General features: G+C 32.9%; 5 protein-coding genes across 8 annotated transcripts; 1 reads left to right on the top strand and 4 right to left on the bottom strand.

The window, feature by feature from the left end:
- The first annotated feature begins 2,987 nt into the window (after window positions 1–2,987).
- Window positions 2,988–4,455, top strand: LOC114386921 (60S ribosomal protein L38-like). The gene is made up of 3 exons (XM_028346990.1): window positions 2,988–3,168; window positions 3,693–3,876; window positions 4,169–4,455. The coding sequence occupies exons 1-3, from the start codon at window positions 3,166–3,168 to the stop codon at window positions 4,189–4,191; spliced, it is 210 nt and encodes a 69-aa protein (XP_028202791.1). The 5' UTR covers window positions 2,988–3,165; the 3' UTR covers window positions 4,192–4,455.
- A 1,881-nt stretch (window positions 4,456–6,336) lies between these two features.
- Window positions 6,337–9,108, bottom strand: LOC114387070 (pentatricopeptide repeat-containing protein At1g09900-like). The gene has a single exon (XM_028347186.1). The coding sequence runs from the start codon at window positions 8,888–8,890 to the stop codon at window positions 6,509–6,511; it is 2,382 nt and encodes a 793-aa protein (XP_028202987.1). The 5' UTR covers window positions 8,891–9,108; the 3' UTR covers window positions 6,337–6,508.
- Window positions 9,109–10,437: 1,329 nt separating this feature from the next.
- Window positions 10,438–13,584, bottom strand: LOC114386568. 3 transcript variants are annotated; one of them, XM_028346592.1, is made up of 4 exons: window positions 12,973–13,111; window positions 12,618–12,714; window positions 12,131–12,196; window positions 10,438–11,284 (listed from the first exon to the last, which is right to left on the bottom strand). In XM_028346592.1, exons 2-4 carry the CDS (start codon window positions 12,675–12,677, stop codon window positions 10,784–10,786), a joined length of 627 nt encoding a protein of 208 aa, XP_028202393.1. In that variant the 5' UTR covers window positions 12,678–12,714; window positions 12,973–13,111; the 3' UTR covers window positions 10,438–10,783. The 3 variants fall into 3 exon arrangements, with proteins under 3 accessions (XP_028202393.1, XP_028202394.1, XP_028202392.1); XM_028346593.1 differs by lacking the exon at window positions 12,973–13,111 and adding an exon at window positions 12,888–12,906; XM_028346591.1 differs by lacking the exon at window positions 12,618–12,714 and having other exon boundaries at window positions 12,973–13,584.
- Window positions 13,585–15,090: 1,506 nt separating this feature from the next.
- LOC114387716 (putative hydrolase C777.06c) lies at window positions 15,091–20,575 on the bottom strand. The gene is made up of 10 exons (XM_028347922.1): window positions 20,220–20,575; window positions 19,996–20,140; window positions 18,286–18,413; window positions 17,300–17,447; window positions 17,106–17,211; window positions 16,699–16,757; window positions 16,063–16,098; window positions 15,860–15,969; window positions 15,625–15,691; window positions 15,091–15,513 (listed from the first exon to the last, which is right to left on the bottom strand). Exons 1-9 carry the CDS (start codon window positions 20,396–20,398, stop codon window positions 15,634–15,636), a joined length of 969 nt encoding a protein of 322 aa, XP_028203723.1. The 5' UTR covers window positions 20,399–20,575; the 3' UTR covers window positions 15,091–15,513; window positions 15,625–15,633.
- A 1,060-nt stretch (window positions 20,576–21,635) lies between these two features.
- LOC114387715 (serine carboxypeptidase-like 12) lies at window positions 21,636–25,622 on the bottom strand. Of its 2 annotated transcripts, XM_028347920.1 has the most exons (14): window positions 25,383–25,621; window positions 25,119–25,264; window positions 24,937–25,013; window positions 24,695–24,817; window positions 24,480–24,582; window positions 24,270–24,307; window positions 23,465–23,563; window positions 23,287–23,373; window positions 23,026–23,175; window positions 22,746–22,817; window positions 22,527–22,645; window positions 22,315–22,428; window positions 22,170–22,215; window positions 21,636–21,926 (listed from the first exon to the last, which is right to left on the bottom strand). In XM_028347920.1, exons 1-14 carry the CDS (start codon window positions 25,580–25,582, stop codon window positions 21,843–21,845), a joined length of 1,458 nt encoding a protein of 485 aa, XP_028203721.1. In that variant the 5' UTR covers window positions 25,583–25,621; the 3' UTR covers window positions 21,636–21,842. The 2 variants fall into 2 exon arrangements, with proteins under 2 accessions (XP_028203721.1, XP_028203722.1); XM_028347921.1 differs by lacking the exon at window positions 22,746–22,817 and having other exon boundaries at window positions 25,383–25,622.
- Between the last annotated feature and the right edge of the window lie 1,171 nt (window positions 25,623–26,793).

Below are 26,793 nucleotides of genomic sequence, written 5' to 3'. Positions count from 1 at the left end.
ATTTAAATATATTTTTTATTTAAAATAAAAATAAAACTATAAACAATTGTAAATTAAAAAAAAGGTTTACGAAAAAAACAGGTTTACCAACAAAAAGGTAAAAAAAAAAAAACAGATTTACGACTTCAAAGTGATAAATCTTTAAAAAATTAAAAAAAGGTTTTACGACTTTAAAATCATAAAACCAAAAAAAAGAAAATTTTAAATTAATGAAGTCATAAACAATTTTATGACTTTAATTTTTTTAATAAAAAATTTACGACTTTAAAGTTGTAAAAAAAAATTTGAATTGAAGTCAATTAAAAAAAGTAAAAAAGAAAAAAAAATCGTAATAAATATTACGACTTACTCCATTTTGGATAATTTTTTAAAATATACCCGTGATTTGAAAATTATGTAAAATTTTACTCTTAATTAGTAAAAAAGCCGGAAATGGGGTGAGTGATTAAAGAAGTTGGAGTTGAGTACAATATAGTTGTTTTCATGCATGTTGTGAGGCTCCCTTATTTGTTGGAGCTTTTTTTTTTTGTCTGGGTATGGAATGGTGACCAGGTAGGGCACTATCTACAATAATAATAATACTAGTAAAAAGGTAGGGTTTGCCTTTCCACCCCCAACGACCTAACGCCACCCTTTTTATTAAATTTTTAGGTGGGGAGTTAATTGTATTCTTGAACTAGCATAGCATAGCATCAATTCTATCATAACTCACCTCTTTTTCTTTTTGTTTCTTCGAACTGACTCTACTCTCTGTCTTTTCTCTGTCACCCACAATATGACCAAAAACGTTTTTACTAATCTCACTTAACACGTGCACACACATGCAATTTTTTTATAGTCAAAGACTAATTATTAGTATTATTAATTTTTTAGTAGAGAAAATCAAATTTATGACTTTTTTTTTCCTTTTTGCTTTCTTTCTTAATCATTATACCCATCTTATATTTCCGTCCGCGCACAGACACATGCCACAACTTATCTTAATTTTCTTGTTTTGCCCTGTACAAAATCCATGCTGCACCCCCATTCATGTGTCATAAAAATATTTCCTTAAGCATCCAATAAAGTTACGCAACTATTATATTAATTATATCTAAAAAATGTTTCAAGTTGTTTTGGGATGAATGACAAAAGTATAGGAAATTGGCAATGCAATAATATATGTTGAAAAGGTAGTGAAACAAATTGGAATAATGAGTCTTGTGTACGTACGAGAGGTACGGATTCTTGCTACGGAGGGTCCTTCTGTGGCTTAATTAAGTAGCAATAATGTATGTTATGGAAAGGATTGGCGTTTGAGAATGGGAGGCCAAAACATGTTACTTTGGGAATGTCATGTAATGTAGTACGTACCCTGTTCAAGTTATGCGATTGAGGCATTTCAATCATGAGTTAACTAAATTATGATTTACGAAAACTAGATAGCGATAGAATGTTATAAATCATTGAAAGAAATAAGAAATAATGCCAAGACTGATTTATAAAACATGTGAGGAAAGTTCAAACGCACTTCCGTGCGAGTTATACCTACTTTTACATAATTTAATAACTTTTACTTTATTAGAAAATTCTCTATTGAATTAAAAGTTCATATAATATAAATCTTGTATGCAGAATTTTAAATTATTTAGAATTTATTTGATTTGTTATTCATGGACATCAAAATTAATATAAGAGTTTAATCTTAATACATTCTCAATGTAATTTCTTCCCCACTGTCATCTAATTAAAATTAGTATAGAGATGACTAGTTATTATAGAAGTTAATCATTTCTAATTATATGCCAATGCGTAGTTAGATGGAATTTTTTTATATTATTATGTTAGTATATTTTAATTAAATTCTTAAGATTTGGAATTTCTAATATATAATTTTGAAATATATGAAATAAGTATCTTTTTAAGACTTGCCAAAAATGATCCAAGTAAATTTAATGGTTGGATCGATGAATACTATATTTTATACAAAGTTGGTGTTGATGTATATATTATATATACACGACTTATACCCATCTTATTAATTTTCATAGTTTCCTCTCACATGGTGAGAATTTGTGTACTTGGGTGCTTGTTACCTTGTAGTTTAGGGCTCTACTCCATCCCCATCCATTGGCATGGTCTCCCAATTGATGAACCAGGAATCCAATCTTATAATGCCAGTTTAGAGCCTTTGGGCCACAAATTTATGCAAAAACTCTTGAAAAAGAATACCCCAGTTGATAAAAAAAAAAATAGTATATAGGTAAGAATATCTTTCTTTTCCCTGCACGTATCCTCGTTCCGTAAATAATTTAATTGGAGACACGATTAAATTAAATGTAAACATTTCTTCCAATAAAAATTTAAACCTTGATTAATAAGAATATTAGTAATAACTTCAAATTTTAGTCTATTGATATTGCGATGCACTGAAAATTAAATTAAAAGTGATTTTTTTTTGGTATACAATGGTAGTATTAAAATTAGAATATAAGATCTTAAGTATATTACTCAAATTCTTCCGATACTAAGTCATCTTAATGGATTAATCAAACTGACCTTGTTTGGAATGAAAAGATTTTGATTATCCAAAACAAACCAGTTCTTCATCTATCAAATGACTCAAGTGGAGACATCTTGCAACCGTGAGAGTGATGAAATTGTGTTTCATTTAATGCAACAACGTTTAATCAGTGGAATTTGATCTTTTCATTGTTAAGTGTAGAGTAAAAAAACATTTGAAAAAATTTAATCAATTACTATATGGAGGGAAAAAAACAAGACTTTAAAAGTTTAAAGTAAAAAAAAAGATATAAAATTAATTTTTCTTAAATTAAATATTGGAAATATTTAATTAGAAAAAAAATTTAAAAGACCAAAAATACTCATAATTCAAACTCTAAAAACCAGAAACGTGATTAAATCTTAAAAAAAAGAAAAATCTAATTTCATGCTTAATTCCAAATTATAAGAAAGCATAGGCTAAAATTTTTCCTCTTCCCCTTTTACTTGGGCCTTCTGAAAAGTGGAGGAGGCTCATGGGCCACAAAGCGGTTTGGGCTTCCGGAAGACTGTGATTGTGTCTCTTGGGTTAGGGTTTATGAGGTGCACTTGCAATGCGTTTTACAATTTACATCACATTTCGTTGCGCCTCTGTTCTCTGTCACTGCTGCGTCTCTCGTAACCATGGTGATTACTCATTCCCTCTTATCATATAGCTCTCTTCTTTGTTTTCCAGTTTCCGTTATTCATTTTTATTCGAGTTTCTTCGGAAAATTGTTGGAACACCTATTTGAGTTTCGATTTTCTGTTGAATTATTTGGTGCGAATAAGCTAGGTGAAGGTAGGGTTTACATGTAAGTTAGTGAAAGTGTAACACAATGTTGCTGATAGAAACAAAATTGTGAGTGGGGGCGTAATTAGATTCGGTATTTGTTGGGTTTTACTCTGATTTAGGACTTTGGATTTCAGAGAGATCAGTGTTTTCTTTCCCCCCGCAATTTCAACATTGGCTCTTGATTGTGCTGTACGATCTTTATTCATGGATGTGGTTGTTTGTTAATTTTGTGTAGTTAGGTTGCAGAGCTTATTGTTTTGTAACTGTGTTTTAATTTAGTCTTGGTTTGGGGTCAATGTTTATGGAATTATTTGCTTTTATATAGTGTGAATGTTTTGAAATTGCTGTTAATGCCTGCGTGGTACTTTCTACGCAGCCTAAGCAAATCCACGAGATTAAGGACTTCCTTCTCACTGCTAGAAGGAAGGACGCAAGGTCGGTGAAGATCAAGAGGAGCAGAGATGTGGTTAAGTTCAAGGTCAGATGCTCGAAGTACCTCTACACACTTTGTGTGTTTGACCCAGAGAAAGCTGATAAATTGAAGCAATCTCTTCCTCCAGGTTAGTGATGGAAATTGTAGTTTAGGATTTTATGTTTATGACAGAATAGGGTATCCAGTTTTGACTCCATGTATTCCAAATGCCAATGGTGATATTTCCATAACAATTGCAAAGAATTTGGATTAGGGGATTTGCATTCTTTAACAAACTAAATTTTAGACTGCTATTATGTAGTTGTGTATATCTTTTAGCAACAATTGTTGCCCTTTAATTATTTTAGTTTGTGTTACATGGTCTTGGTTATTTTCTGGCACTACAGCTTATAATACTGTTGATGTTTTTTTTTTTCCAGGTTTGAGTGTTCAAGACCTGTAAAGGTACAGGGCGAGAGACCAAGAAGAAGCAATTCATTGATTCTTCTGAACTTCGTTTCTCTGTAGTTGAAACTTGAGATTCTTTTCAGTTTCTTTTATTTTTAGATCATTGCTAGGACATGGTTGTTTTCATCTGTTTTGGAAAATGATACTTGAATTTATGTCTAATGGATTATTCTAGCGCTGTGGAACTATATACATGAATTTATTGTATGTTTTAATTTTAATTGGTGTTTTCAGTCAGGCTACAAGCCTACAATTATCAGATACCCTGCCGTTTTCTGTGATAACTTTTGGTGGATGGAAGTGGAAGAATTGAATAATAGCAACTAATAACTTAAACTGATTTTCTACAAATAAATTTAATAGAGGCGGTGCATTAGTGTTTTCCCATCTAAAATTTGACTATGGTCGTCAATTGCCATTTAACTGCGAGATCTTTGCTTTTGCTGGGCAGTGGCACATATCAAGTAAGGAAAAGAATAAATATGTATTTTTAAAACCTACGTCCGAGTAAATCTTGTTAAATATGCAAGCAAACTTGTTTAATTCAAAGTCTCAAAGTAAGCTTTTGATTAGGTGTTAGATATGTTTGATCAACAATTCTGCGATATGGATTATACGCGAAGTACCACCTCCGGGGATTTAATATTTAAAAATATAAGTGAGGATTTTTATGTGGGACGTTGATTGAACGTAATCCAATGCAAAGTAAACTTCCACACTGTACAATTGCTAAAGATCTCTTTGTTGTACGGATATAGTTATATGGGTGCTAAAATAATATTTGTTTTTAATTCTTTAGCACCTTTTATTTATTTTGGGAAGCCAAATTTAATCACAGAATCAAGGAAAGTTTAAGGTGATCAAATTCATGTTTGAGAGTCCTTCTAGCACCCAAACAAATGGTAGTACCATACACGAAACACCAAATAAGGCAAAATTTAGACACGGTTTCTTAGTTTTTATGGCCGAAATGAAAGGCTTTTTTAGTAATTTATGCTGTCTTTTGACATAAATCTTTATGATGCAGGTTACTTACTGAGAAAAAAATTGAATTCTGATTACAGAACGACTCCCATCTAAGTTTTATCTATCTTATTGTTCTTGCTTCATTTGTAAGACATCAACTAAATGCTACATAATAAAGTTTGCCTTCATCTTAACATATTGGCTCGCATTCATCTTAACATGTTTCTCCTAATATTCTTAGTATTTACCATTAAGTGTTGAGGAGCTAGTAAGACATCAACTAAATGCTAGATAACAATAAAGTTTGCCGAAATAGAAAGCTCGAGTTTTTTTTTAAAAATGTTCTTTGTACAATAGAGGCTAGGGATAATTAGGGACATAAATGAGTTTAGTTGAGCTTAATACTTAAGTTTAGGTTTGATTTGTGAAAAAACAAATTCTCCTACTTGAATTGAGTTTAACTAAAAACTTGAGCTTGACTTGTTACAAAAATATTAAGGTTGAGCCTTTCATGATCTGTCTAATTTGTGATTCTTATAATTAGGGCCGGAAGAAGTATCTGAGGCAAGCAAACTGTTCTTCACAAATTCGGCTTCCTTGAGCCTTGAAGGTGAAGTTCTGGTTGAGTTACAGTTGGATCCATCCTTCTTCCTATGATAGCGAAGCCCTGTAAGCTTCATCCTGCTGGTGTGCAATTAACCCTTCATTTGAGAAAATCTCCAAACTTTGGACTATATAGCTTTTGCCTAAACCATTTTTCCAAGAGAAAACTATGCATGACATAAACAATGGTCGGTTCCCACCAAAAGGCACACCACAATTACAACCCACAAAAGAGAAACAATGGTAAGTGAACTCTGCTCTTTTCTATGTGTCCATTTCCCTAATATCTTACTCCCTTCCCTACGCACCCAACACATAACTCAAGTCACTATAAAAATAAATGAACAAAAGGCAGAAATTTGAAACCGTGCAAGATAAAATTATGTTTTCGGGTGCATAAAAATTTAGGCTGAGGAATGGTTGATAAGTTTGAACTTAGAAGTTTAGGATAAAACCGAAAGTATGCTCTCGTGCATGGTATTCTATGCATATCTTTATCACCAGAAAAGAGAAAGCAATGTGAGTAATGTGACTGAACTTAAAAATGATAAAATTATCTAAATCGCATATATGATAGTTATACGAGTGAAATTTTCATTCTCGACAAAATCATTTTTTCCCCAAAAAATGCCTCGCCACATTTTAGGAAACAAGATGGAATACCAACAAAAGAAAATGATAAAATTGAAAACAAAATCATTGCTATGAGGCTTAAGCTTAGAAGAGCAGATAACTTGTGCATCTCATTTTTGTTGTATTCCACGCTCAACAAATCGTAACATAAGGTTATCAGCCTCCACCAACTTACCATCTAACACTAGCTTCTTGCTCACTTTCTCGCACAATTTTAAATCAGGAGTTAAATTACGTCTAAACATTCGACAAGCCACTTTATACGCTGATATGGCAACCCCTTTTTTCAGATAGCTTTCCATCAGAACATGGCACGTATTAGCATCAACTTTTGATGCTGTTCTCAATACTTTCCCCAGTAGTTTCTCAGCCTCCTCAAGGTTTCCAAAATCACAAAGCTTTTCAATAACCTGATTGTATACTGTTCTAAATGGCTGCCTTTTGAGCATTTTTTCCAATAAGTTCAACATATCATCAACTCTACCCCATTGAGAATAACGGTGGATAACCGACCTGTATGTTACAGGAGTTGGATCCAAACCTTTGCTGAGCATCTTTACAATCAACTCAGCTGCCTCATCCAGTCTACCTTTCTTTCCCAATGCATCAAACAATGCCGTATATGTGACAGCATCAGGATGTTTGCCGCTTAAGTACATGTCATCTAGCACGGATAGAGCAGCTTCCATGTCACCAATCTGACAAAAACCATGAATTACAGTAGTGAAGTTTACAACATTAATGGCACACCCCTTATTCAGACATTCCTCTAAATATTTTTTAGCTTCTACTACTTTCTGATTTTGACAGAGAGACTGTATTAGCAGGTTAATTTCAACTGGAGTAGGGAAAAAGCCTTTTTCAACCATTTCCCTGGTCAAATCACACGCCTCGGACAATTTTCCCTCCCTACGGAGCCCATGCATCACGGCACCATAAGTGATGGCATTTGGGGTCCACCAATGCTCCTCACTGACATTTATCATCTCTCTTGCCTCTAATGATTTCCCACTGTGACAGAGGCCATTCAACAAAGCTGTATATGATACCGTATTTGGCTTGCATCCATGTTTGTACATCTGCTGCAGGATCTTTTTTGCTTCATCTATCCTCCCCAAGCGGCAAAATCCATCAACAATAGCAGTATACGTAACTACATCAGGATTACATCCTCTTGAGTACATATCAATCACTAAACTCTTTGCCTCATCCATCCTCCCCTTTTGACAGAATGAGTGAACTATTGCACTATACCCAACCTTATCAATGTGGAAACCCTTGTCTTGTGCTTCCTTTAGGAAAGCAAGAGCATCATCTGCATGTCCATGCTTTGAAAGCATATGAATAAGTGTATTATATGTAACCTGATCCGGTATTAAGTTACTATTCCAAACCATTTTCTCCATTAAACACTTCACCTCTTCAATTTTTTTCTCCTTACAGAGGAAACCCATCACAGTATAATAACTAACTTTATCTGGAGGGCATCCCTTGGATGGCAATCCTGCAATAAGCTCCAATGCATCTTCAATCCGATTTAAATCACAGTAACCCTTGATCAAGCTGTTGTAAGTGACAATATCTGGTTTGATTCCAGTCACCTGCATTCGTTCCAAGAATTTCAGCGCCTTTTCCAATTTACCACCCTTCACCAAAACATAGATAGTGGTGTTACATATAGACAAACTAGGCTCAACCCCAGCTTTCTGCATCAAGGTCAAAACCCGCAACGCATTCCTCAACTTGCCTGCACGACTATAAGACACCATCACATAGCCAAAAGCTTCAGGCGGACATTCAATTCCGCGGCGTGTCATAAGCCGAAGAACACGCCTGGCACCTTGGCACAATTTGGTCTTGCTAAGGACATCCAGCATTGTGTAGTAGACAACAGGGTGATGACTGTAGCGCCATTGACGATCCGCCCAATAGAAAAAATTCAAAGCAACACGTTCATCAGCCTGAGAGCGCAAAACAGCACAAACAAGTGGGGGCTTGAGGCTTCTCAATAAATGCCTCAAGCGTCCTTCAAAATTAGGGTTCCAAGCAGAGCTCAGCGTGATTAACCTACAAACCTCCCTCACCACAGGGTGTCTAAATTCACTGTCACCAATTTCAACTCTTGCAATACTTTGTGTCTGTTTATCGTTTTTACCATGAAAGGAAGTGATAAACTCAAGACTCTCATCATCATCACTAGACCCCTCTCCTTCTTCACCCTCCTCTTCTTCTGCCCCATCACTAACACTTGCAGAAAAACATAAGCTTTCTTGAAAACCAGGACCCACTTTCCCTAAATCATCATTGATATTCCTAAAGTTACTGCATTTACTCTCAGTTTGATCTCTGAGATTAGCGGTTGAATAAGAAGCAGAAAAAACAGAATTTGTTGCAGAAAAAAGGGACAAAGCAACAGAGGAGAAATAGTTAGCATGGAAATGGGAGGCTAAAATTTTTCCCAGTAAATAGTGATTGAACCTCAGAAGTGGCATGAGTGAAATGATGGATGAAAACCGCGAACACTTACCTCTGATTGAAATAGGTCAAAATGAGTGTAAGAAAGAAAAGGATGAAAATGAAATCAGCAAATTGAGCAAACTAACATATTTTCGAAATAGGTGAAGACTGCGAGCGAATCAACAAACTCAGGTAGGAGAGAACTGAAGACAGCCAAAGGAATACTAACGTCAAATGGTTTAGTTAGACCTTAGACGGCATTTGTTGTTATTATTATTTTTTTTTATCAGTAACTTGCCCAATATAAATTTATTTATGTCTTAATTATGATTGTAGTACCTTAAATCAGGGTCTATAAATATTTACATTTTTTAGTCTTTTATATTATGACAAGGGCATTAATTTTTCAAATTTAAAAGATTAAAAAAACATTTTTATTTGAAAGATTAAAAACAAAAGAACAGTATCTCTAATTTCTTTTGGTTACATAAACAAATTTCTACTTTGAATCACTAAAATTATAATTTTTTTTCTAAGCAAAAGGAAAATTTTCTAAATGCGAACAAAACACAATCATTAATGATTAAAAATATAATTAAACCTTTATTTATTTTAAATTTAAATATATTTTTAGTCCTTTAAGATTTAATAATTATTTTTAGTTCTTCAAATTTAAAGTTTTTTTTTAGTTTTTGAAATCTACAAAATACTTCTTTTAGTCTATTTTCACAGCACATGGAAGAAAAAATTTGCAATTTGTGATAATTTTTTACTTCTAAAATTTGATTTTCTATTTTACATTTTAAAATGCACTTTTTGGTGATTAAAAATGATCATAATCAAATCATATAAAATCGTATTTTGTAATTTAAAATAAAAAATTAAATTATGGAGGTAAAAAAATGTGAAAAATTATAAAACTATTATTTCTTGTTTGACTCACACTTTACTAAAGGACGAAAAAAATATTTTACAGATTTTAGAGATTAAAAAAAGTAACTCCAAATCACTAAAAAAGAAAATGACTCCATTTGAGACTAAAAATATATTTAAATCTTTATTTTAATTACAAGTTATTTACTTATTTTTCTACACTTTTTTTGATTTTAAATTACTGTTAATTGTTAATTACTAATTTGGGAAATGGATACATGAGTAGTAATTAAAATATTGAAATAAAAGAAATATTACACTCTTCTAATAAATTTTTTCATATATATTTTATTGTTGATTGACATTTGTTGAAAATCATAATTTTCTTATAAGTTTCATTACTTATTTAATTTTTTTTTGTAATTTATATTTTAAGATAAATTTTAATAAAAAATGTGTTGTTAGTACTCTTTGTTTGAACTAATATTAATTTCATTTTTGGTTATAAAAATAAAAAACAAATTAACATTTTCAACTTGTCTCAACCAGCTTTAGACGGTGGGTTGAAATAGTTCTAAAATCCAACCCACCTAATGATCTAAAAGTTATTGGTTATGGGAGTCCACTTATGGGTTAAAATATTAGGCAACACTTATTTTCACTTGCATTTAAATGAATCAAAAGAACATTTTTATTCAAACCTTGTATATTTTGAAAATGGCTTATCAGATCATTGTTCCTGTAACAAAGTCAATCCGTTTAAGCAACCCAACCTAGCTCAATCTCTACCTATCATAGTGAAAACAACTATCTTGCCGTATGATTCATACTTTCATTGGAACTTAAGACCATGCAGTCCAAAGCCATACCCACACCAGTATTGCTTTGTTAAAAGTTGAAGGTCTCAGAGCATGGTTACTTATGTAAAATGCAATTTTGAGTTCTATTCTGTAAATTGAAGTTGAAAAAGTAATATACAATATTTACAGGATAAGAGGGGGAAAAACTTGAGCAAAATATGATGATTCTAAACTTGAAAACCCTTAGCAGCAGTCTCAGTTCTGCATAACCTGGCCTTGCCTACTACTCTCATTCCCATTTTCTAACATCTGATGAGTAGAAATGCAGTTAAGATCAACCACATTGTCACCACTAACATAGACTACTCGGAAAATATCATACTTCATGTCGATAGAGAAGCGTTCAAGATATGGCATCATCCATTTTCTGTGGTCAGAGTTGAGAATCCAACAGTAACAAAAATGGAGAGACTTCCACACATGAATGCACACCACTCTGGGCTTGCTTTGTCCCTTGAAGCAAAGGCCTGCGGTTATGCCTTCCATTTTCGCAAAGCGAGACCTTAAAATTGCTAAGACAGCGTAGCAGAGGTCATTGAGGTCATTAGTAGTGGTGACTGCTGAGTTCAATGATATTATGTCCCCAGTGGAGAATTTTGCAGTTGAAGAGCCATCTCTTGATTCTCCACCGTATGCTTCAAGGAAACTGTGTTCAATTAACACTGCCATGCTTGATATGCTGGTCAGCATTGATTTCTGTAAAGTGTCAACAACATAAATAAATACATAAAAAACAATGAATAAAAGGAAGAACTGATTGGTGTATGTCGTTGATTAATGTGAAAGATAACAGAAGAATAAGGCCTTTTTTTTTTTATGCCTCTATCCACACCAGTAGATTAAGTACATAAAAAACATCTGAAAAGAATAGAAATTCGTCTCAGTTCTTCCAATTCCAACATGTAGTTAGGAAGCAATCTGATTACAACTCTGCATAGTTCTTTCACAATTTTTGGAAATCAGTGTGGGATTCAAACTGTGGTAATCCCATGTCATATGGTATTCGTAGTCTCAAAATTTGGATTTGGGCCTAACTCGATCCAAAAAATAAGTTCAAGAGGTGAGAGTTGCCCCCACTTATATACATCATTTTGGTCTATCACTAGTCCATGACAATTGCTAAACATTGTTAGAGCTCAAGCTAAACATTGCAACTGACAACAAGCACATTATTTACTTCAGCTATAAAAATTGGCACAACATCTGTAGTATCTGTTTTAGATGTCCTGTCTAGTCTGGATAGTGGATAGCCTAACAGGGTTCTCTGATCATGACTAATAAAATAAGATGATATTTCCATACAGAGATCATTTTTCTTTGGCATGTCTCTTGTGCATGTCATAATACTTATAGATGTGAGAGCCAAATTCTTGATGACTAGTCCTTGAAATGATATGTATTTTTCTACTTTGTAGTGGATTTGGCTGGAGCAAATGCCACTGTTTTCAAATGAATTTTACTAGGAATAGGATACTTTGCCTATTTTAATGATCCAAGAAAGCAAAGAGATCACACCAATAGTCAAGTCATTGTCCAACTTACAAGGGTTGAGGTCAGCTCCTCTTTTTCCTTACTCGACCGCCTCTGCCATGCTCCATACCATATGATCTGATTACACAGCAGAAATATTCATATTAAGTTAATAAATCAAGAAAGATAAAGAACAATGGTTTATGATATGCCCAGTGAAAAGAAGATCAACCCAAGAGATTAGCACTAACACAGAATAGAACAGTACTAGTGGGACAGATGGAATGAAACCACTATATTTACTGAAAACAAGGACTGCATTGTTTTACCTGAAGCCAACAATCAAAAAATAAATTGGGTACTTAAATCGATAATTAAAAACCAGTACTGTAATTATTATAGAAGTTTAGAATTTTGTGGTTCTAATTCAGGAAATTGATTACTACTGATAAGCCACATGGTAAAACAAACCACTGAGTTAAGTGAACACAATCATAGATGTTTAACCTATATATCTATGAATTGATGGCAGATTCAACCATTACAGATGGTAGTCTACCATGGAGCAATGGCATCTGAAGTTGTCATTCACTGAAAGATAGATGTTCTTCATGAACATGAACTCGTGGGTCCAAAATCCCACGTGGAAAACAAATCTGAAAATAAGAATGAGACAATAAAATCAATGTAAGGTGCAATCTTTCTGTTATTTTCTTCCAGCCAATGGTTGGTAGTTGGTACTATTCAAGGATAAAAAACGGGTTTCATAAACTATAATCAGCAAAGTTTTAGAACAAATTGAAATTCATTAGGCAAAGAAAGATCATACACTTTCAGAATTGAGATAATTAAATTAGGAGAAATTATTTGAAATGAACTAAAAATTGGAAAGCTGAGAAAGCAAAAAAACTTACCATATTTCCATGGATGCTCCTAAATATAGAGCTTTGAACACAACCAAGGCTCTCAGTGGTTAAGGAGAAGGCTTTGAGTCCATGAACAAGGTCATCTATGATTACAATAGTAGGCTTGAAAACAAAGAAACTTATGTCCAAATTCTTGTTGTTAAAAGGGACAGAACATGCCATCTCTTGTGTTTGTACTTCGTATATTCTTAGCCTTCACTGCTACTAAATTACTAATGTTCGTTTTTGTGTGTGAGTCATCAAATATGAAAAACAAACCATAAGACACGCATACCCGAAGCTTCCATCAATTCTTCTAACTAAGGTTGCTTTCTAGAATGGTTCCAAATTGGTGTAGAGGAATTCAACTGGTTGTTTTCTTCTGCCTGGTCTTGTGTTGTTTCTTGTGAACGACCAAGTCTTATGAATGGAACCTAAACACCGTCCCGTGCATTGACTAGTTCAACACGTTCACATATTTTGCAACATAAACAAAAAGATGTTTTTACATCTAAGAAATTTCTAACGGATCATCGTTGCTATCCATATATATATATATATTATTACAATTTCTGGAAGCTAAGATGATAGAATTTGATTGAACTGATTTAAATTTCAGAGTTTTCCATTTTTTTTAATGTGAGAGGACAAATATAATATTAGACATGCAGAACATAATAAAGTTTGTTTAAGAATTTATAATATTGTTTTTTAATAAAAATCTAACACGTACAATGTTTTCTTAATCATATTGTGATCCTGTAACAAAAAAAAATCATATGGTGATATCATTAGATATAAAAAATGAATAAGGCTCTTCTAAGAACTTTGTCTTTAGCAGTAAAAAAAGAGAGAACTTTGTCTTTAAAGTACGAGTAAGAGCCTCTTTATCTATAACTTAATTCAACATAGATTGAAATTTCGATATAATAAATTACAACAATTAATAAGCTTATTTTTATTTACAAATGATATAACTTTAAAACAAGAATTTAATTCATCATATACATTTGTCAATGTAAAAAAATTGATTATTTTATTACATCATTTTATTCATGGCGAAAAATTGATTTCTTATTAGATGCTCGTTTGAAAATATTTTACAATGACAAAACACATAAATTAAATTCTTAACATAAAGGGGAGATTTTTTTGAGACATAGATTAGGTGTCTATAAAAAAAAAACATAAACGGGAGATTTACTGTTTTTCATAAGTAACACACTGTAACAGTTTTAACACAGACGTGGGATTCACTGTACTTTTTATTAGTATATTTCATAAAGTATTAAACATTGAAATGCTTACGGGTCAAATCAAAGTCTACGGCTAAACAGAAGATGACTGAATTCCAGCCGTGCAACCTACGGTAGCATTCAATTTCTGATTTATTTTGCATAGTTCAGTCGGTGCTACAGGGTAAGATATTATCATATTCGGTACGGAAGAATCACCAATATTATTCTTTATTCTTTTTTGATAAATAAGAACCAAGATATGCTACGAAAGATGAAATATTTCTATTTTTGTTCGTAAAATGCCTTTTCATTCTAAAATCTCATTTTTTTTCATGACTATAACTGGAACATGAAATCTCAATCCATTTTAGAAGGCCAGATTGACAAAAACTTCATTCATATTATAATACTTTCTCTTTAATTGGCTATGTTTTAAATGAGGTTTTAAATTTCTTTAGCCAAAGCTCAAATTTATACATTAATCTCTTTTAATTGGCAATTTTTAGATGAAATTTTAAAACACAATGATATAAATCCCTAATAAAATGTTTTTATCAATTATTGTATTTTAAAAAATTTCTACTACCATTCATTAGTGAATTTTGAGTATTTACATATATAATACATAAAAAGAAGAATAATTTTATTGAAGTTAATCTTTATATGAAAAAAATGTTCAATGCCTTGATTTACATGAAAAAAAATGACATTCTCCCTTAAAAAAAAAAGTCATTCAGATTAACTTTAATTTTATTGAACATTTCTTGATTGTTATCTGTCACTGGTTAGGTAGCAAATAACCATATACTGTAATGCAAGAAGAATCCACTTTTGACTGGTGAAATATAGCCGCAACAGCAAAATAGAATGAAGATGAAAGAAGACAGTGTGAGCAAAACTCAATGTCAAGTTGACCAATTGTTATTTATAACAATTACCATACAATTGAATAATACAACTTTGTAGCCAGCAGATTAGTTTCATCGTAGAGTAACGCACAGTGATTGCAGAAGAAATTTAAGATGTGGATTTTTTTAGCTCTTAAAACTCATTGCCCACTCAATTTGTTTTCCGGCATCAAGGAGTCGATTATAAAATTATTCTAATACAAGCTTTCACGAGTTCAATAAGAAGAATTGGGATTTCCATCAAAGTAAGTTATCCTCTTCTCATATCCAGAAATGCGACCTCTAGCAAAAATGTGGCTTTTTACTACAGCAGAAATTGAGGATATTCTGTAAAGAATATTAATGCTCCAATCCAATCTAATTAAGATCAACAGTATGCGGTATACATTGTCACATGCTTTAACCTACAATAACATGATAGCACATATTTAGATTTAAGTGTATATTCATTGTTATATTCGGAGACAAAATACATAATTGGTGCTATCAACTGCAATAACATGAAGTATTATTACCTTCCCTTACTATAAGTTTATGGGGACTCTCAAACCATCATGAGCAAGCTTCACCGGAATTCCTTCCCTAAGTACAATAGCAGAAGAGTCAATTCTATCATTTTCTAAAATCTACAACATATTATAGAGTAAAAAAACATATATAGTTCCCCGTTAAAACTAGATTATCATGTCAGCTATTACTGAACGTATTTGCAACAGTTTCGACTTCTTTAAAAAAGAATAAGACATCTACCTTCTGGACCACTCCATCAAAAACTCATTGTCTTTATGGTGATCAAACTCGTGAGTCATGCCAATTAGTAGTGTTTGCTTTGGACACAACCTCTTCACAGTTTCTAGAGTCTGTAAAATTACCAATTAATTAACATTTCACCATGGGGTAAAGGAGACATGAAGTGTAAATATCATTTTTCTTTTGTAAAATGGAAAACAAACCTGTGGAAAACAAAGGTGAACATTGTGTGACCCAGTCTGCGATAACACAAAGAACAAAGAAGGAAACATGAATCACAAAAAAAGAAATATGAAAACTAAAAGAGGGAATTGACATGTATATGAAATTTCTCACTTCCAAATAATCAATAATGCAACTTGAAATTTATGTTTCTTTAAGCAATGAAAGGACACAGGGCTTTATTATTTTAAAATTGAAGATATACTAAAGTGCATGAAAATTTTAAAGGATTTAGGTCTAGCAAATCATATCATCAGCCTTCTTTGAGAAAATTGTTAAACGCACAACAAAATAGTGATGTCTGTCTTGTATAAGAAAAATAAAATTTACTCCTGTAAAGAGACACTAATATTCCACAAAACAAATTAACAAAAGATTGAATCAGATCAAGTCATAAGCAGCAACAGTTAAGGTAAAAGCACTTTTCTTAAAAATGATGCAACAGAAAAGAAATCAAGCATGTCAAGTGACAAGAAATCAAGAACTTTTCTTAAAATTCATACATTATCGAACAAATTCAGTGGCATAACATAACTGATATTATATATCTGAAAAATATAGCATGAACATCATATTTATATTTTAAACCCAAAAAAGTTGAAAATGGAACTACTGACCCTATATAAAGAATCCAATATAAGAAGATCCAACTGTCCAGCTCCACTTTTTGAGATGACTGTAAAAGGAAATTTATTGCTAGATATAAGATGCTGCAAATCATAATTCATCTGAGAGTTTTCTTATGATGTATAAATGCTTCAAATATGAAACTTGTCTTCTGGGATTGATGATGTTATTGCAATCTAAAGAGCTACACATGCATGCTGTCCAAACTACAGAATGACAGCATGCACTAAACTGCTAAAACGAACAATCCATGACTGATGTCCTTCTTTTTCCAGTGGAGAGATAAAGAGAGTCAGAATATATGATAAAACAGATAGATCATAGATGATTTCATATCTTAGACCACTTATAGATAAATGCATACGCCCAAGAATGAAGAAACTAATTTAAAACATACCATACTCTGTACTAGCAGGAAACCGGGAAACATCAGATATATAAGCCACCCTGTTTTTCTCACCAAAAAGAAAGCCCAAACAGATGTAATCCTCTCCATGCATAACCTACATCCATAAAGAAAACAGTTATAAGTCATTATATATAAAGGAGTATCGCATTCTCACCATTAAGGAAAAGATTGTGACAATTAACTGGTAAAGGAGTGAATTTTAATCCCGACGCAAAAAACTGTTGATTGCAGTCATCCGCAATAATGTTCCAGTCAATTTGAGCCACCCTTCGTATTTCTGCTCCTTCCTTGCGCTTTTTCTGAACCAAATAAGGAAACTTCTCTGCTATGCTGTTGCAAAGGTCAAAACATGAATTCAACCACTGGAGAGCATAAGACAACCATGAAATCAAATGAAAGGAGCATAATTCTGAGATAGGAGTTACATTGCAATCAAAACCATTTTCCAGATATACAAGCATCAAAAGACAGTGGTTGAGAAGTGCACACGAAACACTGCTTTCATCTCAAAGACTCGCATAAATAAAATATTTTCAGAAAGGCTAATATTTCATGCATTTAATTGAGTTATTGCATATAATTATCCTGTGATAGCAACTTGAATCACATCATCCATATTGAAAATCAAAGAGCCATACTGATCAATAGAGAGCCTTCTAAGTTTTAACTGACTGACCATCACAGCTAGTGGTACAACTTCTTCCTTTTGTGTTAATTTACTATAAAATACACATGATGAGAATAGTTTGAAAATACATGTAACAAAATGTTATGTGTTTATCTATATCTTCTTAAAGAACAATAAGTTTATCTAGTGTGTAAGTGATATGTCAGAACTTCTAGTTTAAGCATGTAATACAAAATATAACTAATATCAATGGTAGCAATGGTCCCATATGGGATGTTTTCTAAGCCCATTTGTTGAAGTCTCGATATTTAGGGTATTTGACTAAATGATTTTGAAATTGAGCCAGGAATGATGGTTCTGTTACTATTTGATGGTTAGGGTTACATGGTAGTAGTGCCTTATTAAATCTTAAGAGATGTGTATGAAGGTTTTTTGAAAATAGAGGGAAGTTGCCTGTAATATCATCAAAATCAGGTATGTATTGCTAATATTATCAACATATTATTTAATTAAATAACAAGAAGCAGCTACTGGAGATACCTATCCATTGAATGCTGACTCAAGTATATGGGTGTGGGATCAATATCATTTGTTGGACTAAAAGCCTGCACAGCACGTATATCATCCAATCCAAGGACTGCATCGGCATGTTCATGAGTTAAAATAATCTGTAATTCAAGCACAAATTAAATTTCTTTTTTCAGAGAATGTGAGTTTCGGGTGAATACAAATTGCATGGAGGAAATAATATATAGATAAAGGAAGTAAAACTATGCTAAACAAAGAATAGTAATCAATCCGTGTTTTAGAGTTTCACAGGTAAAATATAATTACCAAACTTCATGGTTTATAAATAATTTATATGTTGTTTTGCCCAAATCAACTTTCTTCCCTGGAAGAATGCAAAATTTTCTCCGAACCTCAGGATTGCTGCTGTGAGCAATTTTATGTGTCTTTACGGAATGGCACCATACATTCAGATTATGATCAGTCAATGGCAACTACAAATCTTAAGAGGCTCTGCTCAAGTTGCTGACGTTCTCACTAAGTAAACTAGAAAACTTCAAACTCTGATTTTGTTGATTAGTAGTGGCATAATTCATTGCTTTGTCTGCTCACAATACCAATTATATTAGCTACATAGAAATGGAAACATTACTGAATTTTTCCTTTCCTAAGATATATTTTGATATTTTCACCAAGGCTCCGCCCTCTCTCTTCACGGCATACACTGGATATCTTTACCAGCATATATCTGAAATGGAATACACCTTAAAAAATAAGGTGCACTAATCTTCTAATATAATAACCTATACTCGTATAAATATACTCACCACAATATGACCCTGATTTTTAAATTTTTTTTTTATCTCGGATAGTGATAAACCTTCATCTTTTAACTTTCTGCACTCATCTGACAGACTGAGTCTCCTAATGAGATTGTGAAGCAGAAGCAGAAGTAAAAGTAATATTAAATTTTATTTCAGGGGCATAATTTAAAATCTCCATTTTCACCATTCCAAATGATTATGGAAGACACATTCCAGAAAGAGGAAGCTAAAGGAAACAGAGAGATCCCAGTACTCAGACTAGTATGTCATGATATTCCTAGGTTGAGTATCTTTTAAATCAGTTCTTTTAGAAAAACCGCAACAGAGAACAGTGTTCAAAGCATCCGTGACACCATTCAAGAAAGGACATTGTCTGTAGCCCAAAAAAAATATGTATTCAAATACTTGGAAGTTGAGCACCAGTTAACAAATGTTCTTATATACATGATAAAATTTCATTGAAAAGAGGATTATGGGATAGTTCAGAAAATCATATATAAGAAAGAAATCTCATCCACTCTGCTTTGCTTCAGTTATGATGCGACAGAAGCTTATTCAAATTACAACAGGCAGACAATAAATAGCACAAAACCTACACTTTTTTGTTAGATAGGCCAAGCCAATGAACCATGATACAATAAAGATTTTCAGATTCACAACACACATTGAAAGGAAACACGTTGATTCCATACATTGTGCCAAAACATCAATCAAGAAAAGCCACGCTAGGGTACAAAATGCAACATCAGCAGAAACAAACGAATTTCTTTTTCATTCTCATTTGATGTAATCATCAAAGTTCGAAGCCATTAATAAAAGGTATGAAAGCCAAATTGAACTGTACAATTCAATAACTTGCGCACAGAAGGGAAGTATCTCTAAATTAAGAAGGCAGGCATGTTGAGAAAGGTGAACTCACAGAATCAATTCTGGGAATCCGATGGGCAACGAACCACCTAAGCACGGTCTCCCTGAACGTCTTGCCGACATCGATCAATATATACTTGCGATCGCCACCGTTGGCGGCGGCGGCGCCGTAGTCAATTAGGAGAGACGTATTGCACCTGCAAATCGAAATCTTGAGGCAAATTCTTGAAAGGAAAGGGGAGAAAGCGAAATGAAAAGAAAGAATAGAGGTGGGACCTGTAATTAGGGTTTCGTTCGGGAGGGATGGACAATGACTGGACGCAGACGGGGCAGGGAGGGTCGGAAGGCTGAAGGAGGCACATGAGGTTGGGAACCATGCTCGAACAACCGGTGCCGAGAAAGATCAATGCAGATTCCGAGGGAGTGCCGTCGACGAAGCCATTGGAAGTGGCCATGCCGTCTGTCACGACGGATCCAGAGATTGAAACCGAAAAGAAAGGAATATTCCGATGAGGTGTGGTGTGGTGCGTTCTGTGGAAGGAAGATTCCGATGGGGTATCCTGTTTATAGCTAGATTCAGACGCGCCAAATTCAACACTTTTTCACTTTTATTTCTCTGTTTTTTTTTAAATAAACTAATTTGAAAAGATACAGACTTAAAAAGAACAATAAATAAACCAAAAAGTGTCATTTAGTGTTATAAGAATAAAAACAAAACAAATATAATTTATAAAAATAAAAAATAAAAAAAATAATTTTATAAGAATGGAAATAAAAATATTAAATTATAAGAATTAAAAATATATATAAACTTGTTTTATAACTCCTTACGTGGAGTTAATAGTTATTGTTATAGTTGTTTTGGGTAGATCTTGATATTGTATACATTTGTGTACTTCTATTTTGACCATGCACGCGTATAAGTGTATTATCTATGTCATCTTTTAATGGGCAGCAAATATTTAAAAAAAAGCATTAAAATTTTGACTATATATTTTTACAGAATATGTTTTCATGGCTGGACTTAGAGGATTAAGATGCGCCGAAACATATCCTTGCTTTGATATGGACAATGTGTGGATTTTTCAGAACAAACAAGTGAAAATTCGTCCGATTTTACTCTCTGTTGTATAATGATCATGTCAATGAACCATCCTCAGTAGAAGAGATTGAATGCACTTGGAAAGCACCACCTACAAATGCTGCTGTCCAAGCTATAGATGTTTCTATTTTGAAGGATAAAGGAACGCGGTATGCTGCGGAATTTCGTGACCATGAGGGCCAGGTGCTCGCTGTTGCAACGAAGAATTGCACTCAATGTTATATGCTGCAACAATTGTGGAGGCATTGTGTTTCAACTTTCAAGTCTGCAGAATTATCCTTACAACAGGTGATGTATGAGACTGGTACAAGAGTGGGAAAAAGAAGCAATGCAGGCCACGAAATCATCTCACTGCGGAATATTTGATGAATGCAGAGGTTACTGCCCAGCAATTGTCTTGCAGATAAGCTAGCTAAACTTGCATTTTTTTTCTTTCAAGAAATGTATTGGATAGAAGAGTTGCCTCCGCAGGCAATTTCTTTCAAGAAATGTTGTATTTAATGATTCTTTAATTAGTGTCGTCCTTAAACTACCTATTAGCCGGAATCAAATTTTTAAAATACAGTAGTTGATTTTAGTTTAGGCAGTGAGGCAAATCCCAACACCAAAGCATTACATAGTTGAATATTTTAAAATCTACTTGGAACAAATCCTATTCATACAGTTTTGTATTTTTGGTTGACAAAGACACACAAATTTATTTTTTATTAGTGAATAATCTACCCTGTGGCTTTATTATGCAAAGTATGCCAAGTTTAGTTCTTGCCAAGAGAGAACATGAGTTTTATTAGTTATTCCTACAAAGCCTTGTTAGATATCCATCTCCTGAACATGGCCAAGCATTCTTCAGGCTTGTACTCCGGAGCTGTGTGGCCTCCTCCCTGAATACTCAGTAAAACAAAGAATTCCATCATTCAATCTAGACTCTAGAGTTCATGAATTCTAATAATAAAAAAGTGCTTATTAAATTTCTACCAATGATAGGTGGACTTAACCATTCAAATTTACTTTGTGTATATAAGATCCAATAATCTCAAGGCCTAATTCACCTATCTTGAATATACTCATCAAACGGAATCTGTGTGTGTGACTCACAAGTGCTGCAAGAAAAACAAAAGACTCACCTTCACGGTGGCAAATGTCATACGATTGGAGTAAGTCCTTGTGTATCTACTTACACAAAAACAAAAATCAAGTACATAAACTAATTAGCTTTTTAGATAAATTAAGCCTGGTTATTATAATATATAACTACAGTTAGTGGAATACCCTGCAACTTGGCCATCTGTATGCCATTGCCTCCAATCATCCACAATGGAATAGTTCAAAGAGCTTATCCATGCTTGAGTTTCCAAGAAAGGAATTTTCATGTCATGATCCCCGCTGTTAGCAATATACAAAAGTTATTTGCTATGTAAAATTCAAATTAGTTCATCTGTGTTACCTTAAGCAATACATGAGCATAGAGAAAAAATATTGACCTGTATATCAGTGAACGATAGCCTTTTCTACTGAGATTTACATGATACTCATAGCTGCTTGAGATGTCCTCCTTGTTAGGTATATTGAAGGTACAGCGACGCCATTTTCCTATAGTTCCCTGCAGCACATGCAGCCAAGCTTTATGTTAATTGTTATATGCAGTTGTATTGCCAACTAACTATATGTTGGAAAATTACTGTCACTTGCATCAACTACACCTTACGGATATGCAGTGCACTGCGAACACTATCATCATTGGCCCAATAACCGCAGAGGAAGTATGCATAACTCTAATTGTGGGAAGGAAATAAACATCAAGTTAACATATAGGTGGAGAATTCGGCTGCAAATTCAACTATGTGATGACTGGATAGTTAGTTTATATATGGTATATGAAACTACAAATGCATGCATGATATAGTTAGAATGTCTTTGCAAAAATATACAGAAAAGAAGCATTGAGTAAATATTTATGATTCAATAAGGCATGAAGATTACCCGACAGTTTAAGGATGGCAATTTGAGATGAGTATTAAGGAAATTCTTTCTCGGATATTTCTTAAGTAGAGATCTCCTCCAAGATGTTTCAGTATCAAGCCAATCACATGACGGGTCCAAAATATTGACCATACTAAGTCCTGATGTAACCTGTGGCAATGGAACAATGGTTGATTTTATGATTGCCTGTTTGACTAGAAATTCTAATAATGAAAATTTACAAGGGAAGAAGGAACAGAGGGAAAAAAAAAAGATGAATACCTCATTGAATGTCTCGATATTTCTAGAACATAATACATTTTTGGTGTCTACATTTATGTACTCTCCTTTACAATTTTTTTGCAGTGACTGTTCATTCAAATAAGAGAGATCTGTTAGCATTTGACTTTTGTTTCTTTAACACAATTTTAAGAATGGCTGTTAAATTTAATGAGATTACCCTGTATAGTTCATCAGAAATAAGTCCCATTCCATGAGCAAAGGGGATTCGATAGTTTTCATGCCTTCGAGTTGTTGCTGGATTCCCCAGCAGGTATCCCTGAAGAAAAGAACATTTCGTAATCAATCTGGAGCTGTTATATAAATACCATGGCAGGTTCTCAAACCAGTGGAATACAAAACCAATGAACAAAATTCGCCATTCAATCTATGGAGGGGTTACTTTGATTTTGTTAAGGGATATTTCTCATTAGCTGCCCAAAATATTATCATATAACCAAATTAAATTCGCATTGTATTCCACTTTTCTGAAGCCATTTATACAAACTCATTTTTTCCCTCGTAGAAAGCCTCTTGTTAGTTTACCATTTTGAAAAGAAAATAAAAATGAAGAACATCTTTTTTGTATCAATGCACATCTTTGGCAAGTGATATATGCTCCAAGGGTTACATTATACTCAATTATTCAAATCAGTCTAAATTGAACAATTTTATGTTTTTGGTATAGGCGTATAGCAGTCTGTTCGATCAAACTAATTGAACAATTTGTGTTTAATATTAATTTACTACTTGGAATATGGTCAAGTAGTGACTAGTTTTAGTAGTTTGCAAGAGATCTTAAATCCAAATTTTCATTGCTTCTTCATGCTATCATTGTACAAAACAAACAAATGTAAATTAGAAATTTTCAATCCTGACTTCCATTTTTTTACCTTACCCTGACTCTCGCCCCAGGAACATCATAGTACTAATTGGAAAAAAAATAATAATTTCCTTACATCAAAGAGATACTTTAAGATGCTAACCTGGAGATTTATCCATGGTTGGAGCCCTTTTTCATTTCCTGAAAACAAGAGAATTGGCCAATAACTAAACTGTCAACATGCTATTGCAACTTATATAGTAACCCAATGACGCTATGGTATATATATCACTCTTCACCAGACAGCCAACTTGTACATATGTTTGTCATTCTAATTTTGCAGTACATGTTGAATCACATACGAGTCTTTTACCTAGAGAAATTTCTTGAACAATTGCTGGAATAGTAATGCCAGAGTATGAATCGCCACCAATGTAAACATCAGTTGACAAAAAATTTGGATGTTCAATCAACCACTACAAACATTTAAGCATGATTGTCACAATTTAATTGACCAACAGATTTGACTACAAGGAAAACTGAAATCATTAGATTATGAAATAAAAACAATAAAATTTGGAGGAACACCTTCCTAAGAAATTGATGGACTTGGTGAACTTGTATCCAGTCGCTTCGTTGAGTAGCAAACTCTGTTGTGGCATAAGTGAAGCCCGTGGAAACAGGCAAGTCTACAAATATAATGCTACTAACCTACCAAAAATAGTTATGATAAATACCAGTAAATAAGCATAACATAATCAGTGAATAGAAACAATAAAAGCTAAAAATATCGATTTCAGCCAACAAAATATTAGATGCATACAAGGCACCTTTGTCCATGAGTGTGGCCTCAAGACCAAATTGGGCAGGCTCCCATTGTATTCCTCATTTTTAAATGCAATTGGACCTGCAACATGCAAATAGAGTAAAATTTCTAAGTCTCGGCTCTTGTCACTTGGTACATACATAAGTATGGAGCAAAAGTAAAATTTGGAAACAGAGTTGGTATTGCCTATTTCAATGACAAGGCCAGAGAAAGCTGAGCAACCAGGGCCACCAGTGAGCCAAAGCATGAGAGGATCCTCCTTTGGATTGTTCTCTGACTCAATGAAGTAGTAGAATGCCTGCACATCCTCTGATTCACCCACTCCCACATACCTATTCAACAAAAATAAATAATGTAACATGTCTAAGATATTCAAGCAAATTAATGATTTTAATCCCATAAATTAAAATTTAAAACCATAGTCTTGCTAGCTAAGTGTAACTAACCCACCCGGTTTCAAGAACAAAAGGAAGGGGTCCCTCTAATCCAGGAAGGAACTTTACTATGGAGCCACACCATGCAAGTTGAAAGAACAACTGTGATAACAGAAGAAAGGGAAGTAGAACTCCAAAGTGAACAAAATCAGAAGTACTGTAACTTGAACTAAACTTTCCCATTTTCAAAGCACTCTCCCTTTTCTCTCTTAGCATTCATGGTTTTTGATTGGTGGTTTTTAGTCCTTGATATCATCCGAATTGCAGAGACACTGTTCATTATTAATAACTAACTTTCAACGCGTGCAACGCATGGGTTTTTTTTATAAAAAATTATATATATATAATTTTATATTTATTTTTATAAATGAAAATAAAATTTAAATATTTAGTATTATGTCAAACATAATTATATTATTAATGAGAAAGTTGACTAATTATTTTTAATTAAATATTTAGTATCATGTTAAACATAATAATTAGTATTTTTTATTTCATTCCTAGAGTACTCATTTTCAAATGGAAGAAAAAAAAATGGATTGTTATTTAATTTCTGATGTGAATCTTACGGGGTGGATCCTTTAATACAGGCTACGAAAGTTTGGATGACGCCACCGGTGAAGAAAGATAAATCAGGGTAGACGTCACTTTTAGGAAAATAAGGTAGACGTCACATGATATACTTTTACCAAAAAAAAGTGCTAGCATCTAGTTTCCTAACATATTATTTTTACTAGCTTCTCGAAATTTGTTCAAAGCTACAAAATTACATGTTAGTAGGATTTATTAATAAGGAGTAAAACACACATAATTTTATATTTTTTTAATAAATTTCAACTAATAACAAAAACACATGTTAAAGAATATATTATTAATATTTCTCTTTAAAAAAACAAAACATAAAGGTGAGCTAGCCTGGGATTGCAAGATCATCTAAAGAAAGTTAGCAATATATTTTTTTAATATTTGGTAAAATTTATTATACACAAATTGAATAATATATCAAAATACTACTTTATTAATAGGTTTTATGTGAATTTTATTTAATAATAATAAATATAAAAAATAGTATATCAAAATAATTGACCAGCATTTTTTAATAATTTAAAACTTGAAACAAAAATTATTGACTAAAAACCCAAGCTAAAACTACTCCACTCAAGTAATAATATTTTCTATAGAAACTACATATGTCTCTTTAAAAAACACAAGACAGTTTATTCCAAGCTAGTTATTTGTTAGGTTAGATCAAACTGTACTGAACATATATTTAGCAAAAAGCCAAAGACTTTTAAAATCCAATCTACATTTTAATTTGTATTAATTCGTGCTTCTAGAAGTCATGTAACTAACTGTAGTTATTTTATCTTGCGCCAAATGCCGCCACCTATATGATTATATCCGTTTATTGAAACTTTTTGAGTTTT

The sequence above is a fragment of the Glycine soja genome, chromosome 15, assembly GCF_004193775.1.
Source record: "Glycine soja cultivar W05 chromosome 15, ASM419377v2, whole genome shotgun sequence".
NCBI classification, from domain to species: Eukaryota; Viridiplantae; Streptophyta; class Magnoliopsida; order Fabales; family Fabaceae; genus Glycine; species Glycine soja.
This window is presented reverse-complemented; position numbering and strand designations above follow the sequence as displayed.

Coding starts and splice junctions, on each gene's coding strand:
- LOC114386921 (XM_028346990.1), top strand. Junction 3,877..4,168: donor GAAGCAATCTCTTCCTCCAG/GTTAGTGATGGA, acceptor TTTTTTTTCCAG/GTTTGAGTGTTCAAGACCTG.
- LOC114387070 (XM_028347186.1), bottom strand. CDS start 8,890: ATGCCACTTCTGAGGTTCAATCACTATTTACTGGGAAAAATTTTAGCC.
- LOC114386568 (XM_028346591.1), bottom strand. CDS start 13,146: ATGGCATGTTCTGTCCCTTTTAACAACAAGAATTTGGACATAAGTTTC. Junction 12,197..12,972: donor GGAGCATCCATGGAAATATG/GTAAGTTTTTTT, acceptor CTGTGTAATCAG/ATCATATGGTATGGAGCATG. Junction 11,285..12,130: donor AGGAGCTGACCTCAACCCTT/GTAAGTTGGACA, acceptor GACACTTTACAG/AAATCAATGCTGACCAGCAT.
- LOC114387716 (XM_028347922.1), bottom strand. CDS start 20,398: ATGGCCACTTCCAATGGCTTCGTCGACGGCACTCCCTCGGAATCTGCA. Junction 17,212..17,299: donor TAAAATTCACTCCTTTACCA/GTTAATTGTCAC, acceptor TTATGGATGTAG/GTTATGCATGGAGAGGATTA. Junction 15,692..15,859: donor TTGATGGAGTGGTCCAGAAG/GTAGATGTCTTA, acceptor TATTGTACTTAG/GGAAGGAATTCCGGTGAAGC.
- LOC114387715 (XM_028347920.1), bottom strand. CDS start 25,582: ATGCTAAGAGAGAAAAGGGAGAGTGCTTTGAAAATGGGAAAGTTTAGT. Junction 24,818..24,936: donor GGCCACACTCATGGACAAAG/GTGCCTTGTATG, acceptor TATTTTTGGTAG/GTTAGTAGCATTATATTTGT. Junction 22,646..22,745: donor GTGCACTGCATATCCGTAAG/GTGTAGTTGATG, acceptor CATGTGCTGCAG/GGAACTATAGGAAAATGGCG.